The sequence below is a fragment of the Megalops cyprinoides genome, chromosome 13 (assembly GCF_013368585.1).
Source record: "Megalops cyprinoides isolate fMegCyp1 chromosome 13, fMegCyp1.pri, whole genome shotgun sequence".
NCBI lineage: Eukaryota > Metazoa > Chordata > Actinopteri > Elopiformes > Megalopidae > Megalops > Megalops cyprinoides.
In genome coordinates, this window is record NC_050595.1 from 23,491,723 (window position 1) to 23,509,731 (window position 18,009).

Sequence of the window (18,009 nt, forward strand, 5' to 3'; positions counted from 1 at the left end):
CTTTGCTTTCCACTAAAGAACTTGTATGTCAAAATCTTGTCTTGGGAAGCCGCAGGTGATTTTAAGGAGAAATTTACTGCGGTGTAAAATAGCACTGTACGCTTAAATGATTTGAAATTTTTTTGAAAAGATTGAGTTGGAGACCTGACAGACTGTATCACAATTTCCTTTCTCAGCAATAAAATTGAATCACACCGCGCTCGACACAAATATTGTTTGGCCCAGCTGTGAGTGTCATGTTCTGTTTTTGTGTGCCGCAATTCGATATTAGGCTTTTATGGATTATTCTCTAGGAACAAACGTCAAACACAAATCTCAAGGTCACTGCAGCCGGGGGTTGAATGGGAACCATGAAACCCTTTTCACGATTCGGAGCCATAAAGATGGGGTTTATGTCTCCCTCAGTAGCTCTGAAGGTGGGGTCTTCACATTTCGGGGAGGTGGGGGGGAGGAGGGGGGCGAGTAGGCCTCGTGACCGCATCTGGTTTTGTCATTTATGAAGGCGGGCAAACTTTTGAACATTGCGCTCAGTAATGACCGGGCGGCAGAGTTTTAAGGCCTTAAAGCTGAAGGGCCATGGCCCTACAACGCCGTAAAGTGTTATCTGACCGGGTGTTATTGTGCTAGCCAGATGATTCCCCTCTCCCAGAATAATTTTAACAGCCATCTCCCCAGGACAGCATAGTCTCCAAAAGCCACTGTCACCAGTAAGAGGAAGCTGAGGAAGCTTTAGAGTCTGCTTTCTTTTTATTGCAGCCAGGTCTGCCATGTTCATTTCCTAGAGCAGTGTTGGATGTCCCATATCGTGTACGTCACCAAGAGTTATCAAGCACTTCTGCTGTATTTCTCGAGAGGACTGAAGGATTCTTTCTGTCACTGTCTTTAGACGGTGCCCCCTCGGTGGGACCTGCGTCTGAATCCGAAACTGGGCGATATAAAAGCGTGCCGTCTGATGGCCCGCTTCCTGCAGTGGCCGAAACCGCGCTAATGATTCTCTGCAGCACGCTCTGATGAAGGGATTATAGGAGATTACCGCTCTGGGACTCGTCTTTTAACTAGATTAGCTGGTGAGAATGGCGCCGCCTCGCACGCCCGGCCTGCAAACTGCAGATAGCCACTATGGCAGAAAGAAACTCAATGGCAGGGAGGCCGTTGTTCCGCCATTGACGCTGAGCAGTGTTGTCGGCAATTAAACTGTGAAACGGATCTCACTGAGTCATTTCTGCAGCCAACCTTTGAATGTGGGCTGCTTCTGAATGCCATCATTGTCCACTTGTTTGAAAGATCTAAACTGGCATACATTTATTGGAATGAGACTGGAAGTAAAAGAAACTTGGGTATCAATAAAGGCAGCAGTGCAGCACAGTGGTAAGGAACAGGTTGGTTGCCTAAAGGTTTGCAATTCAGTTTCTAGGGAGGCAATGCTGTTGTCCCTTGAGCCAGACACTTAACTCAGATTGCTTCAGCAAGTGTCCAGATGTGTAAATGGCTGCTGTGTAATTCAACCTCTGAGCCAATCAATGATGTAAAGGCAGGGACACTAGCTCGAATGTCCTGTAAGGCCTGAGCCTACAGTTCCAGAGTCAGAGTGTCACAGTCTGCAGTTTGAGGGACACACATGGATAAGCCAGCATGCCATGAATTGTTATAGGCCTGTTTCATGTTGTCCATTCCAAGCCTCAGAGGAAGCTTCAGTTTGATTGCATTTGGTCAGACAGCTTTCATGTACCTAGAGTTACCTACAGAGTACACAATCATGTCCAAGCACCGCAGTTCTTGATGTGAACATCTAAAAGAGACTTAAAGGCCTATTCAGTCATACACCGCCATGGCTGACCTTTCCAGGTGATCTTTTCCCATTATTACGTCGACGGAGTGGGGGGAATAAAAGCTTTGATCGGATATTCTCAAAGAAAGCTTTTCCATGCTAGCCGGAGCGCCCAGCGCCTGTTGTCATGAGGCTTTAATAATGCATGTGCCTCAGCAGGAGTGTGGAGCCTCGGCCTCTCCGCAGAACTTTTTATTTGTTCTGAAAAATTAATGCTCCTCGCCTCTGACCGTGTGCGCCGGGATCTGCCAGAGGGGTCAGTGAAGTTTCAGTGTTCGCCTCTTGTTGCACCTTTGCGGCCTGTTGTAAGTCAAGCTTCACAGCGTTGAAAACCAGGTCTTTCTGTACTTATTAGGACTCAGAGAGATTTACTGTGTCCATTCCTTCTAGGGAACCTCAGCAATGACACCTATAAATGCCAGGAAGCCCCAGCTGTCTGTTCCAGTTGCATTGTTTGGTATATTTTCATTTCTGGTACAAGCCATTTATTGCCCTCCATCTAAGGTCAGGGAATATTTGTTAATTTATTTTTAACATTATTAAGGTCCTCTCATTTCACTTCCACAGTCTTGGTAACTACACCACTGAGGCAAGATGACACTCTTATTGAATCTGTGCCCACAATATCAACTTATGAGTTTATTAGAATCTATTAAAACATCATCCCGATAAGCAGATTCACTTCAAATTATTGTGGTGGCCATTAAAGAAATATTCATAAGCTTCCAACTGGCAGACAACTGCCGCCTCAGACGGGGGGATTATACCTTTAACAGATGAATCTTAATTGTATTCCTATGACATTTTTACCATCAGCTTGTCTCGCAGATGGTAAAATAATGAAATGCATTATTCAAGGCTTTTTTTTTTTTTGTCGTCGTCATTTTTATGTCTGCATTCACGCGATTCGTGAGTGTCACCAGCCATAGTCACCAGGATAGTGAGTGTCTGATTGTGCCTGCTGGATCTTCTCGATCTCCTCCCCACGACCACCATGCTCATTAATATATGGAGGAGTAGCTTGTGCCTCAGTCATTTAATTACTTTGCGATCTGTGAATGATAATAATGAGACAAAGCCACCTCTTCCCTGGCTGAGTCACCCAAAACAGTTGGGCAGTAAAAACTCAAAGAAATGTCAAGTGAAGAGACCAGGAGTGAGATTATAGCCCCCTCGGACTAAAAATGGAAATTGATTCAAGTAAATGCTTGCTCACGTTGGGCATTGTAAATAATCCATAAACACAGAGGGCAACAATTAGATACGGAAACTACATTCATCAGCGACAGTGCATTGTATTATTACATCTCACGGCATTAAGGAAGCCATTGAGGCTCGAGGGCATGTTTTCAGTGGGATCCTCTCCCAGACTGTTTTGAATACTCATAGCATTGTTTGCACTGGCCTGCTTGTGGCAATCAGATGACAGCACTGTGGCGTAGCGGTTAATGAGCTGGACTTGTACCCCCCAAAGGTTGCAGGTTGAAATCCCATGTGGCGTGTCTGCTGTTGCTCCCTTGAGCAAAGTTTGTGCATGTTGCTTCATCACATGACCAGCTGTACAAATGGGTAACATATAACATATGTAATAATTATGCATAACATATTTATAACATATATAACATAAAAAGCAACACTAATCAAGTTGCCCTGGGTAAGGGCATCTGCTAAGCATAATATTTTTTAAGGATTAATGTAGACTTAACCTTTTGTTAAGAGAACCAGATTTGTTCAGGGAAGTGACATAGCCTTCTTCAGCTGGAAGCTAGCTTTCATCCACTATGTTCAGGTACCTTTTTTATGGAGCCCATGGACACAATGATGGATGGCTGCAGGCTTTAATAGTTGTGAAGCAATGGGATCTAAAGGAGCTGCCGGTTGTCAGGAATAATCAACATCTGACAAAAAACAGCATTAACAAGCAGCACTCTCGCCCAGATTTATGGGTATGGACGTGCACAAAGGAAGAGATTCATCAGCGGCTTTGCAAATATGTTTTTTTTCCTTCCCTCTGTGTGCCCTTACAAGTGGCAGACCGATGCACATCTCTTCCTCCAGTTGCTTTTGCTGATGAAGTGAGATTTACAAGGGGAAGTTGGACTGCCATGGATCATGCGGGCAGCCTCGATGGGCGTGATAGATAGACATGGAGGCCCGGGTCGTGTTGTGCAAAACAGGACGAGTGTGTGTGTAAAGCGCGTCTCCTGCAGCATTCATGAAATGCATTTCCTATGCTTCTAAATGGCGGCCGGCGATTCACGCTCGGGCGGGGCCCTCATCGATTTCACGAGTGATTGATGCTGACCTTCTCTTAAGATGACAGTAAAACAGCAGACCAAAGAAAAAGTGGTGCCGACACAGCCACTAATCACTTTATAGTTTTTCACATTTAAGCAGGCCTTCAGAGTGGGGAAAACAAGCGTGAGCTGTTGAATGCAGCCGGGTCCATACATCACAGAAACATGACACACAATGGAAAACTACAAGGAGCAACAGGGTAAAAGTGGCCAGGACTACAAAGAAAAGGAAGACCGATAAGGACATATTTTGGCAAACAGCATGGGAAAGTGCTCCCTCTCATTTGATCATAAAGACCCATCTAAATAATTTATACTGAAACATGGAGGTTGCAATAATTCCATATTTTTTGCCCATATTGATTAATCTTCTCAGTACGATGCATGATTGTGATGGGAATGTGTTGACTATGGAGACACCAGTAATTAGAGGGAGTCAATCTAGTGTTGAATAATATGGAAACAAAATGTAAGCTGTCGTGTACCATAGTGATGAAAAATTTGACAGGTTTATCATTTATCAAAGAAATTAAACAAGGTACATGCTTGATTTGTATACATTTACATTACCAGACAGATCTCATTTGCTATTGTGCTCCATACCTTCAAAATTGCTAAAGGTATGGTCTCTAATGTATAGAATGCACCCTGGAACGCTAGTAGTAAAACAAATTTTCATAGTCATGGTTGCTAAGCAATTAGCACTTTCGAGTACTCTCTGTGAAGAGATTTAGATTTTGTTTAGGAGATTAGATAGTTAATTGCTGTGTGTGGGCTCTAATACCTAAACAGCTTACCTTGCTCTGTAGAAAGGTCGATTCTGAGTCAATATATGTACAGTTTGCCTGTAAGCATTTTTCCCTTATTTAAGCATTTTAGCTCATTTGGTGTCCCTCGCCTCACTGCAGTCTCAGTGTAACTCTCATTCCATCTGAGCCAGGTTTCACCACAGGATCATACAGACATTAATGCCCACGGGGGAAAAGAAGACCACAGTGTTATAAAGACGTTGTTGTGACAGTAATTGCTCATTAAAACAGAAATTATTGAGGGTAATATATCAGAATTATATCAAAGCCCATCAGAGCCTAATTTCCTGATTGTCTTGTGGTGGCCGTTAGCAACATATTGGTAAAGGCGTTGACATATTGCCTGTTGAATTGTTTCAGTGCTCGTCGTCCTGTGGGAGGGGTCTGCAGTCCAGGGTAGTCCAGTGCATGCACAGAGTGACGGGGCGCCATGGCAATGATTGCCCAGTGGTGTTAAAACCTCCAGCCTACAGACAGTGCCACCAGGGGGCGTGCAATGAAAAAGTCAACGTCAACACCATCACATCTCCCAGACTTGGTAAGAATTCAGCAGACATCTATGAATGCATTGTGTTACCTTCCCCTCAAAGTCTACTTTTTTTGTGGAGTTTGGATGCGAACCTCCCATTTTGTTTTGAGGGTAGCTATTGAATCAAAGCTGCAAAGTAGATTTCCCTCTAGATTACATGCATGGCAAAATGCTCACAGAGAAACTAAAATTACAAGTAACACTAACCACGCTTTAAATTCGTTGCTGAATGTTTTAATGGAAACCTGATGTGCACTTTGATTCCTTTCCATTACATAACGACCAAACAGCATAACGCAGTGCTAATTACATAACATACTTACAGCGCAAGTCGTCTGTGCTGACTGTGCGTTTCATTGTAAAGAGAATGACGGGCTGCGCTCATTTCATTTGCCCTGAGAGGTGAATGACGTGTGACATTGGTGTAACGCTGCATTTCGCGGGCGCTGATGTGCGTTTTTTGCACCTCCCCAGCTGCTCTGACATACAAGTGCACGGGGGACAAGTGGACCGTGTACTGCCGGGTCATCAGGGAGAAGAACCTATGCCAGGACATGAGATGGTACCAGCCCTGCTGCCAGACGTGCAGAGACTTTTATGCAAGCAAAATGCCACGAAAGAGTTAATGACTCTTGTGATTTGCCACCTGTTTTTTGTTATTGTTTGTTTTCTGTTGTTTTTATTATTAATATTATTTTATTATTAATATTATTATAAAAGTATTATGTCATAAAGCAAAGCGATTTAAATTAAATAGAAGAAAACTAAGAAAATTTTTGAGAAGATCTGAAACACTAGACACAAAAGTGCAAGTTGACTCCAAAGCTAACCATTTTTTTTTTTTTGTAATGACTTGAATTTAGTTTTGATTTGTTTTTGCTGTAAAACCAAAGCGAGTCACTTCCTTGCCTTGAAAAGGTCATCTCAAGGAGCCCCTTGTCAGGGAGGAGGTTGTTTAATTGCATCATTTCATTCAGCAGGCCCTGTGTTTCACAAGCCACTGGCTGGCCAGTAACTCAAAATGGGATGACAGGGAAGGATTTCCTTCCAGTCCCCTGGTCAACAGTTTATATTATTATTGTTATAGCTGTTGTAATTGTTGTTTATTATTTAAACATGCAAAGAGCCATTGTTGGATAATTCTGCAGTCTCTCGGGACACCCGGACAATTGATAACCCTCTAACAAACAGTCAGAGAAAGCATCAGCTTAGTCACAGGCTAAAAGGTAACTGGGCAGAGAGTAAAGAGGTGTGACACATTATATGGCTGTAACCAGGTCACACAGGAGCCAGTTATTACAGGAGCTGTCGAATCACCAGCATTGACATCTCTTACCCCTTATCGTGAACGGTATCTCCTTCCACTTCCAGCAACCAGATGTAGTGCACTCCACATTGCAGTCTTCAGGGCAAGACCCTGTTCAAACCAAAGCCATTCACTTTTAAGCTGTTCCTTATACGATGTCAGCGAGCATCAGTGATTATCACAGTTTTAACATTTAACGTTTACATGCAGTAAAAAATGACAGGGCTTCCAACCCGAAAAAAGCCCTTAAGTGTCTAAAGTTAACTTTGTAGGAACCATTTGTTATAGTAATAATGGTTGTAGTAATAGCTGTAGTATTGGTAGTGGTGTTATCGTTGTTGAACGTCTGCCTTGAGTATATCCTCAAGGCTGCCTAGGTACTTAAGCAATCTGTGCATATGAGGGAATCACACAAGTTTCCAGTCTGACACAACCTGTGCTAGCCAACATGTTGGCAGTGCTCTACTTTCCAGAGCTGAAACATCTTTAACTGTAAGTGCGACTTTCCTATTCATTCTAAGGATCAACATAAATGTTCAGGTAACTGCAAGTAAACATTAATAATGTTACTGCATTTTAACCATATTGTTACGCCTTTGCCCTGAGGAGAAAAGGAAAGTGCAATCAGATATTTCGTTGGTATTGAATGATAATGCCTAAGGATGTGATCTTAAGAGCTGAGTTCCCAAAAGGGGCTAAAGCGAATAATTGCCATTTTTTCCATTCATTATTTAAGAAGAGTGAGTAATTACCAGAATCCATGCTGCTGGAGAATCTTGTGTTCCGATAACTGCTTAAAGCTGTGCATGATCAGCCAACTTGCCTGTTCCCAGTACTGCAATGAAACATGTCAACTTTATTGCACTATACAGTATCCTGCAACAAAGTAATTCTCTGGTCCTTAGAGGGAAGGAAAGCAGTCTTCAAAGGCGTTAGCGGCCAATTACAGAGCCCACAGTCAGTAGGGTGAACAGAAAGGCAGGAATGCACACACAGCTCGGATTCAGAAGGAGCCAGGATCAGCCAATCTGATTGAACCCACCGTGCCTATATTTACTGTTGTGTTGCCTGGTGTCAGCTAAGAGTGAGTCAGTTGTGCGCTGGCCCCCGCTGAAGAAAACGGGCCGATGTGTCTCCTCCCCGCCATTCGACAGGACGTGAGGGATTCAGATTCTCCAGCAGCAGGGTCCCCACGGGCAAGCACGTGAACGAGGGCCCGCGTCAGGTGCCCTTTAGCGCTGGAACGACAGCTCAGAAAAAAAAAAAACACCATAGGAAAATGTGAACTTCGAATGTAGCGGGATTGCGTATTAATGCGTCGCGAGACCATCGTTTTCTGCATGCATAGAGGAGCCCCGGCCAGGTGTCCTGGAGCTGGATTGGTGCTAGACAAAATTCACTACTGTGGAATACAGCTGTCTCGGTCTATGTTAGTGTTTATGTTACTGTTCTTTCTGTCTGTTGTACTATGGTTCTTATCATGGTTGTTCCATCGATATAATGATTATTTAATACTGAAATGTAGCCTCCTTTATGAGTAATTGTTGCCATTTGCTTCATTTTACTGATGTAATGCCAATATTCTTTAATAATCCTGTACTGTAAGTCTTTAGTTGCACAGATTTGGTACAAAAAACTGCCACTATGTATTTTATGGTGCTTCTTTGATTAAACATAAGGTAGTTTTCAAAACATTACAGCTAAAAATAAATGAAATGTGTGTTGTTATACAGGGATATAACCATTATGTTAGTTTTAATTGTTTCAGTCCTCAGAATACTGTGTAAGTATTTTTTTGTTTATTTTATTTCAGATTGCAATTGACTTATAGATTAGTACTGTCTGTACAATTTAATACTCATAGTCCCAGATAGGTAAAAGAAAACAAAGAACATATGAATACGATTTTTGTTCATAGGAAAAAATATATGTTTTCAAGTCTACTGTAACTTGATTCTTTTTTTATTTTTTGACAATATGAAATAAATGTAAGTGAATATTTTACATGGTAGAAATTACCCATCTTTCTGGATATGGATTTGACAGTTCCTGTGTTGTGGGTCTCTTTTTGGAGAAGCACATTTAATGTACCTTGTTACCATTTTATACATGGGAAGAATTTGTTCATTGGTGTATTTTGGGATTCATTGAAGCAATATGTTCTGTGGCACAAGGAGTGGCATCAAAATGAGGATGGGACAGGCAAAACGACACAGGCCTTTCGATTTTTCACCTGGATAAGGTAAGTAAAATGTTACCCTGTGAAATCCCTTTCACATGTCTGCACTCTGCGCCCCTTCATTAATTTTCTGGTCAAGGTGTAGACTTTGATCCAGGCTCAAGACTTTGATCCGTTGTAACTAAGCTGACCACTGTTGACTTCACCCAGTCCCTGCTCAACCTGGCAAGGTATAACACAGTGAGTGACGTTACAGTGGAGTTGCAGAGTAAATGGAAGAATGGAAGCACACAAGGAGGGAATTTAAAAACTGAAAAATTGTGCTTGTAAAATGGATTGCTTGAATAGCTTCAACCTCCACATAAAAAAGCAGCAGCTTTTTTACGGGTATCATTAAAAAAGATGGATTTGATGTTGAAAATCGTGTCATAGCTCCATTAAGATTAAAACAAAGAATGCTCAGACGCGTTACCCACTGCCAGCTCATTTACATAGTACCTTTAGCGCTTTGTCATGAATAAATTCAAATATGTAGAGTGGATCACAGACTGAGGGATGACGAATCGCCATCTGGGCCGGCTGTCTGCGCTAGAAAAACTCCTGTTCCCCGTGTACCGGCTCCAAGGTGATGTGCGAGGACAGGTGTAAAGGTCACCGCGCTCCTCGGCAGCCCGTCACGCCGTGACCGCGTCCTCCGACGGGAGAGACGTCCGGCCGCGCCGAGTGCCCTGACGCGCTTTAGCTAACGCATTTTTTTTTTTTGATGAGCCGTGTGGGGAAATCTCTCATGATGAATTTCAGCCTGTCAGGGTTCATCATTCTTTGCGGTCGGCTGAGGTGGCCACAAATGTCTGGAAGGAAAAGCGATTTTGTCTTTCAGTGGTTTAAGGAATTGTCTCCAACTGTGAATGGGAAACATATTTCTCCAAAATGTGATAGTGCCGTAACGGAACCAATATATAATAATCCCAGGTGAAAATATGCCAAAAAAAATTAAATACAAAACAGTTTGAGTGCATTGTTAGACATGTCAAGCTATATAGCACATGTAATATAGCACTCTATGTAAGTTATGACTTTAACCTCCACTTTCATATTTACAGTTGTTACATGTTGCATATATTTTGTAATCTCAATATACTTTGCAAAATTGCCTACCATGAGATGAGAAAGTGTCATTCTATAGATTTTGTAACATAAACAGTAAATTGTGATGTGAAAAACATTCCCTAAATTTTACATTTTATCAGATAATCTCTTTTCCTGTTGGTACATACTATTAAACATGTGGACTGTTCACAGCACAAAGGTATGTCTCTCTCAAACAGTTCAGGTTAGTTAATGAGTAGCTCCACTTCACAGCTGAGCCATCTCCTGTTTATAATTGCTGCTCCCCGTACTGGAACAAAAGCATCCTCTTGCAGCTGTAAAGGATGACCACTTGCAGGGTGGTCGATACAAGCAGAGTTGAATGGGCCTCATTACCAAAGAACACAGAGACACCTTCTGGTTGAAGCTGCTCCACTCCTCCGACGGCTGTTGCATCAACACTGTCTGGTCTAGAATGCATTTGTTGATGTCATCCAAGGTAAATGTAGTAATGAGCTTTTCTTCCCATTTAGCTGAAGGTGATCTTCATATACAGTTCCTGTTAGCAGAGTCTCCTGCCTGGCGAAACGACTTCTGATAAGCCATGAGACCTTTGGGTAGGTGTTTTGTTAGAGGAACAGCTGTGAATAGGCTGTGGGGGACATCTTGAAATGAATTATTATCAAGGCTAATTTACATCCCAGATCTCCATTTTCCAACAAAGGCCATACAAGCAATATAAATCACAGAGGACATATTGTTCCAAATAATCATAATAGTAAGTCATTCTGTAAGCAAACAGCATTGAAATGAGAAGACTGACATTTGGAACAAGAAAGTCACTGTACAATTATTTCTATGCTCATTTAGTTTAATTTGTCCACAAAGAGCTTGACACATTTAATGGATTGCTATCTAATTAATAATACCCACACTTTAATGAATGCCATGTACTAAGCACAATTTGTACCCATCCAAACAGGGGATGAATAACAAGGAATAGAATTCAGGCTTTCAAACAAAGACTTGTGTTGTGACGTGTCAAACTTTCCCCCAGGTTTCTATTTGTGTCCTGTACAAGCTCCCAGTACTTGTGTGGCTTAAAAAGTCATTTACCACATTGTTGTACAGTTTGATATGAACCACAGTCTCAAATTTTCTATTGAGTGGCACACCATAAATATTGTTCCAGTCAGCTGTTGCTGAGCTCACCGTGTGCCCACATTTCACAGGTTATTGAACAATTTCATTTTCACAAACTCTAGGCAGGAAATGGGAACTGAGGGAGCAAGTTTCAGACCAAGCCCAGAGTCAGCCAGCTTCTAAAGATCAGCTTCAGCCATCAAGTCTCACGCAGAGCCGACTGGACTCTGGGAACAAGATGTTCCTGAGAGGTGTGGAAGCCACTGGAAGGTGGCCAGAACAGGGCTGGGAAAAAGGGCAGAACCGATGGCTCTGTAGAGGAGAGGGTAAGAGATTTAAAATATGAAGCGGCAGGGGAAGGAGGCTTGGAACTCTTAAGGGTGTGCAGCACATTCAAGGCAACACTCACATACTGCTGTCAGCAAGGTGCAAAGCATTGCTTCATCAAACATCCATGTAACAAATCTGACCAATGCTTCCCTCATAAAACCAGAGGGAGTAAAATTTTACAACAAAAAGTTCTTCAGACCAGAACTCAAGACAGAACAAAAGCAGCCAAAGTACTGCCACAGCCAAACAACTCAAATGATATCCCTCTAGGCAGCTACACACACCTGTATTTAATAAGCCTTTGATTGGGCAGGTGAAGCTTATTAATCAATGGTTTAAAACAATTAGACAATTAGGCACACAATTACTCAGACTATGGCAATCACAATTAACCTGATTTGAAATGCAATTGATGGTATACAGATCTACTGTTGATACATTGGAATGAATAATTTAGACAAGGCATCCCATGTAAACATTCACAAACATTTAAATTACCACAGTTACCACATATTGCTTAACATCTCAGTTTTGCAGGGACAGGTGGAGGCTCCTCCTTCACAGTCTGCTATTATAGCCCAATGCAATGAGGGCTATATAAGGTGCCCTGGATAAGGGGACAATAAGTGATTAAGTAACAGTGATAAAGTGAAGTTGGGTAAGAGAAAAGGTGCGACTGGGTGTACTGTGATTGCTTTACCTTTCACATTGCATCCACACTGCACACCAAACCTCACAGCGCCTTTCTCTCTCTTCAAAAACCTGTCAGATGTTTTCAGAGTATGGATTGCCTTTGTGAAAAGTAGCTGACCTGATTTTTCAGAAAGACATTTTAGACATCATCTTCAAAAGGGTCCTTCTCTCTGTCTGTCTCGCTCTTTCTCTCAGTAGGATGGATCTGTTTCATTTCTGCCTTAAAGGACTTGTCTGTTTTTACTTTTGAACCTTTGAATCCTGCGAGGGCTCCCACGTGCTGCAGCAGCGGTAATTCAGGCTCAGGCAGGCAGTCAGCAGTGCGTTTGCCGCTGTACTGTGATGTTGTTCTCGGTTGAGAGCTTTAAATTTCGGAAGGCTGCGGATCATAAACAGTCTGTCACAACAACATACAGAGCCGTACCTCTGTGTTAGTAAATGTTCAATGACCATGACGCCATGCTAAGGGGTAACCTGTTACTTTTGGTTTTGTGTGCTGTTGCCAATTCTGAAGTGTTTTATTAGAGAATGTCGAAAGTTTAAAACATCGGTCTGAGCCTTTCGTATGAGACCGTTTTCAAAGTTCAATAAGCACACGAGATGATATCGGGAACTCACATTACAATATAGCTACTGCCGCTCAGAACTGTGGGAACTATCTCAAAATCTTATGACAATGAACAATTTACATTTCATGCACTATAGCACAAGTATTTTCATTACTTCCCTGGGCTTCATACATCATTCGGCGCTTGATGGATTTCGGAGCGATTGCTGCGCTATTTCAGGCTGGACAGCTGCACTAGTGACTTCCCATTTGCAGTTACATTCTGTTAAGCAGTCTGATGTGACTAACTCCTGTTACGTAACGCCATTATTTCCAAATCAAACATACCCAACGAACTGATTAAACTCATTTTTTTCACATGCAGCATTTCAGTCGGTATTCTTTTATCACGTTATTATTTTTCGAGGAGATTTGCTTCATTTTTTTTCTGGTGCATACTAACGTTAGTCAAGCTGTCTGGTGAAATATATCCTGGGCTAAAAGTAATCATCGGCTGAATTTAGAACACGATATTCCCAAAATTAAAAAAAAAGCTCTGTCAGTGCATTCCGGATAAGGAGGTGACGCTTAATAAGATCCATGGTCTTTTGAATCGGCTCCTGCCGTTACTTCGCTTTTTCTGACAAATGAGGTAATATACTAGTTAATCTTCTGCGGTTTTCAGCGGGCGTTGAGGAAAAAACGAGTCCATACGTAACCTTAATTGAAATAGTATGTGAAATTGCAGAGGTTCATACCCAGAGCGGTGATCAAGAGGAACGGGGCCTGTTATGTAATTTGCCACATGATCCTGAAGTTATTGTTGGGCATGTCTTATATCACTGTCAGACTTTCAGGTGATTACTCATACAACCCATTTACCAAGATGTCGACCATGGCCCCTTATGAAAATATCGCCATGGTGTGTTTTAGTTTTTTTTTCTGGGAAATACAAATGTTGGGCAGAGGCAGAAAAAAATGAAGAAAGCGAAGTGCTGGGTGATGGGGGTCTGGCGTCCAAACTCTGACCATGTGTGTAAGCGGAGAGTCCAACCCCACTTAATAATCTGGCTCACATTTGGCGGCGGTTAATTACGATTACATACACAGACCCGACTGCGGCTTGTGGGTTTTGGCAAGTATGTGGATAAACACCGCATTTGCCCGTCACTTTTCGCGCGGTCAGTCAATCAGAGACTGCAAGGAGACAGCTGGCAGTAAAGCGTTCTCAAAACCAGGCCCCCGGAGCCACATACAATTAGCCAGAGTGGAGGAAAACAAACAGGTGGAACGGGGTCCGAGTATTCCAGTCCCTGTTGAATGAAACAGGTGCTGCGCACGGCTGCGGTTTATGTGGCGACGGACGCGTTGCTTTTTCTCTAAACACACTTTCAGAACTCAGAACATACGTGTGTTTACTGCTTCGTGATTAAAATCATTTATATGTTGGTCACGTTTATTTCTTCACCACTAATAATAGGTTAGACATTTAGTAAACACTCTTTCCAAAGAGCAAAATTATAAATTTACGTCAACAGTGTCCTTTCCAGAGCAATTTACATATCATCCAATTATACATCTATAACCATTAAAGCAATTCAGTTCCGTACTTGATGGTACAAGAACAGTGCCACACCTGACAATTGAACTACAAGCCCTACTCTTTACACCACACCACCCTTCTGCTTAGCCAGAGATATGATTGTATTGACCCAATGAATAACTGTCAATATAGCACCAATATACTGTACATAGTTGGCCTGTAGTGTTGTCCTCAGGTGACAGGAGGGTATTGTGGGTGCTTAAGGGAGTGCTGCAAGGATTATTGACTGTGTATTTCTGAGTCTCAGTTGATTAAAGGAAAATGAATGGGCCAGAGGTGGGTGGGGAACACTAGCTGGTCCTGTCATGTTCCTTATCTGCACGGCTCTGCTCAGCTTGGGACATTCAGTGACAACAGGAACTCAGTTGTGCTTAGCACCCTGGAAATGACTGTCTGCCTCAATTAGCCTCCCCATCATGGAGGACCCCAGCTGTTCTGCTTTGTCTCTTTATTAATGCTCCCCCTAATCTCCAGCAACTCCTCCCGCTGTGTCCAGTCTGGTACTGAAGAACTCCTTCTCTTTTTGCTGCATCATCTTCTTTGTCTCATCTTCTCTCTCTTTCTCCTCATCTCTCACTCTTTCCTGTTTCTCCCTCAGTTCTTAATATGTATACACACACACACACACACACACGTACATGCATACACACACACACACACACACACGTACATGCATACACACACACACACTAAGGACACACAAAGAGAACCCACCCAGCATGTTTACATTTTTACCTTCGTACAGTAGCTGCCTTCGAACTGCTATGTTAAAACGAAGACTTTCTCTAGCACTCAATATCTGTTCTCTTTCACCTCATTCGTAGTGACTTCCTCCTGCCGAGATCTTCGCTGACTACACCACAGGGAGCGACAGGACAGCAGCCAAGAGGAAGCCGATGTACCCAAAAGGGCACGGAGGAAGTGACCCCTGCCACAGCTGAAAGATTAATGTTCTCCAGGGGGGCACCTGAGGCGTGACACTGGGCTGAAGGCCACCGCTGATGACCCGACCCGCTGCGGATTGCACCGGCTCCGTTCAGCAGAATGGAGACACTGGAGCGGATTCCAGGAGCCTCTAAGTGTCTATACTGGGAATGGGTAAGGAATTGCAGCCACGGACATGGAGCCATGAAACCAAGGCAAAAACTAACCACGTTCCATGGTTCACCTCTGCCACTAAGTAGGCCAGTGCAGTTAATCGTAGTTCTTCAGACCCCAAGTGAGAAAAGACAAGACTTCAGACATGCAAGGCTGTTTCTCAGTTTGTGTGTGTTAAAGGGGTGTAGCTGCAGTATCTGAAAAACTTGATCCCAGGACAATGTGTCACACAGGGAGGAGAGGCAAGCTCAGAGCCAGCTCAGACTGCTGGCACAGCACAGGGCAGCAAGCTCAGATCTCCATGACCTAGAGGTCAGGCTGTTCATTATGGAAGGGTGACAGGTACAGCTGGGGGATGCTGGGAAGGGGGTCCTTGCAGGGGTGCCTTGTGTCTCTCTTGACAGGTCCAGAGCATATTTGCCCATTTCTGCCTCTGGCTCCGAGTGTCTGGGTAAGTGAGGTCCTGCCTGCAGGGAGAGGGATACTCTGGCTGTGTGAATATGGCAGCTGAAAACCTCTGATTCCTTTTTCATGTGGACGTGTTAAATGAAAGAAAGGGATGAAACACACCCAGTGTTAATGAGGTGCTGACTGGCCAGTTAAGTCATAATAAAGAAAAATGAGGAAAGTTGCATGCTTTCTGTTTCACTCCAGTTTACATTTATTCAGACAAGGGACCAAGAGTCTAGCAAAACAACTGCCTTCAGCAAGGTGTATTATTTGTTTTCTTGGACTACATGGTGAAAGTAATGTGGTACAGTTCTCAGTTTCATGAACAACAAGTCAAATTGGTGTGACACATGATGAGTGAATAGTTTATATTGTTAAATGTAAGTAAATATTATGATTATGCCCAATAAATGGTGAAAAAGCAGACATGCTGACAGGTTTGGTGAGCACAGCGATGCACAAGTGCCTCCTCAGCCAGGCAATCAGGCAGAAGATTAAGTAGAGAACCACTCACGGGTGTGTTGCGTATTGCGTGGGTAATTAACAGAAGATTCGGTGTAACACTGAGGGAAGCTTCTTTCAGGCTCTCCATACCTCATGCTCTATCCTTACCCATTCCTACATTCATCTGTGCGGCCATGTCAGTAGAAGTTTTCCAGATTGATTCAACGGCGCATACCCCCTGCTCCCTGGGTGTAATCTTCAGATCAATCTGGAGTCAGAACCAGTAATCTTCAGCAATGACAGGATCTGAAAGGGCAAGTGATGAAGCTTTCCAGCTCCCACATACAGGGGTGGTTTCAGGGCGGGGGGGTGGGGCGGGGGAGTTATCTCCCAGATAACCAGAGAGGCAATGGCCTCTGATTAGGAACAGCTTTCTCCACCGGAAGAAAATGCAATGGGCACCAGTGGTAGAACTGATCTTACATCAGTATGACCATTGGGCAGCCGGGGCATTAGCATGATGGACCTTTCAGCAAAGGAGCACAGTGATCTTGCCAAGCGTCTGCTTGTCTGTAAGTACCAAGCAACTGGAAGTCCTGTTAACTTTGTGTCTGCAGGCTCAAGGTCGAGGGGAAGCTGGGATTTATTTTAGAAAGTAGGCATTGCGTGTCACATGCAGTGCTTCCTTATTGCCGCTCTGTTACAATGATACTGTTTAGCTCCATATTTAGGAAGCCTTCTGGCTGTAAGTAGAGATGTAAGTATCTGCCTCTTCTCAAATACAGCCATCCCTTCAAAAATGCCTTAGTGTCTAATAAAATGATTGGACTCTAAACAACAATTATTTCTGAACTTACTGACTTACTGTACCATTTCGTTGAAGGCAAGTATTGTTTTGAATAGTACTGATCATCCTTTACTTGGCTGCTCTGTAAAATGGCCATCTGGGTAACAATATCTGCGGTCCTGATGCACAACAGTTAGTTTTAGCATAGGCTTAATACAGAGCCAGCAGCTATAAATCTCATAAACAAGTATGTACGCATTACACTGCCTCTGAATGCAGCGCTGGAATAGCGATTGCTTGTTATTAAATTGCATTTTTTTTAAATAATGTTCGCCGCTGCATAATGGGGTGTTAAAAGAAGGCTTATACAGTATGATGTCAATAAATCTCACCATGTTTATGGCAGATTTGCATCATGGGAGGTCATTACAATAAAGGGAAACTGTATTAGGCGTCCTTGCATTTGCGCAACCCCGCTTTCAAAATACAGAGCAAATGACAAGTGTGAAAGCCCTAAGACTTGTCTGCGACTGTATCAATGGCACCTGATTAAACAGGCAGAAAGTTGTACATCCCCAGATGGTGCGCGGGGACTGATAAGAAATTCCTCAGATAGCTAAGCTCTTTGATCCAGCCCTTTTGTTGCTGCCGCGTCGGCAGACCCCTCCAGTCGTATCACGGCAGGAGCCTGCCGGCGCTGTGAAGTGCCGTTGTCGTCATCACTCCGAAAGGACTGTGACTCGCTGGGTCAACTCCTAGACACAGCAGTGAACGGGAGGGACTGTATGTGCTCGCCGGCCAGTCTGTCTGGTAGCGGGAGCAGCGCTGGATGGATGCGCCATCTCTCACCTACTCAGACGCACCTCTGCTCCAAAGA

General features: G+C 43.3%; 1 protein-coding gene across 1 annotated transcript in view; it reads left to right on the plus strand.

Annotated features, from left to right (window-relative positions):
* Positions 1-6,101, plus strand: part of adamts17 (ADAM metallopeptidase with thrombospondin type 1 motif, 17) — an 82,544-nt gene extending 76,443 nt beyond the window's left edge. Inside the window, exons 21-22 of the mRNA XM_036544366.1 lie at positions 5,295-5,472; positions 5,938-6,101. Of these exons, the coding sequence (XP_036400259.1) occupies positions 5,295-5,472; positions 5,938-6,089 (330 nt within the window). The 3' untranslated portion in view covers positions 6,090-6,101. The remainder of the gene's footprint in view (positions 1-5,294; positions 5,473-5,937) is intronic.
* Positions 6,102-18,009: the final 11,908 nt, after the last annotated feature.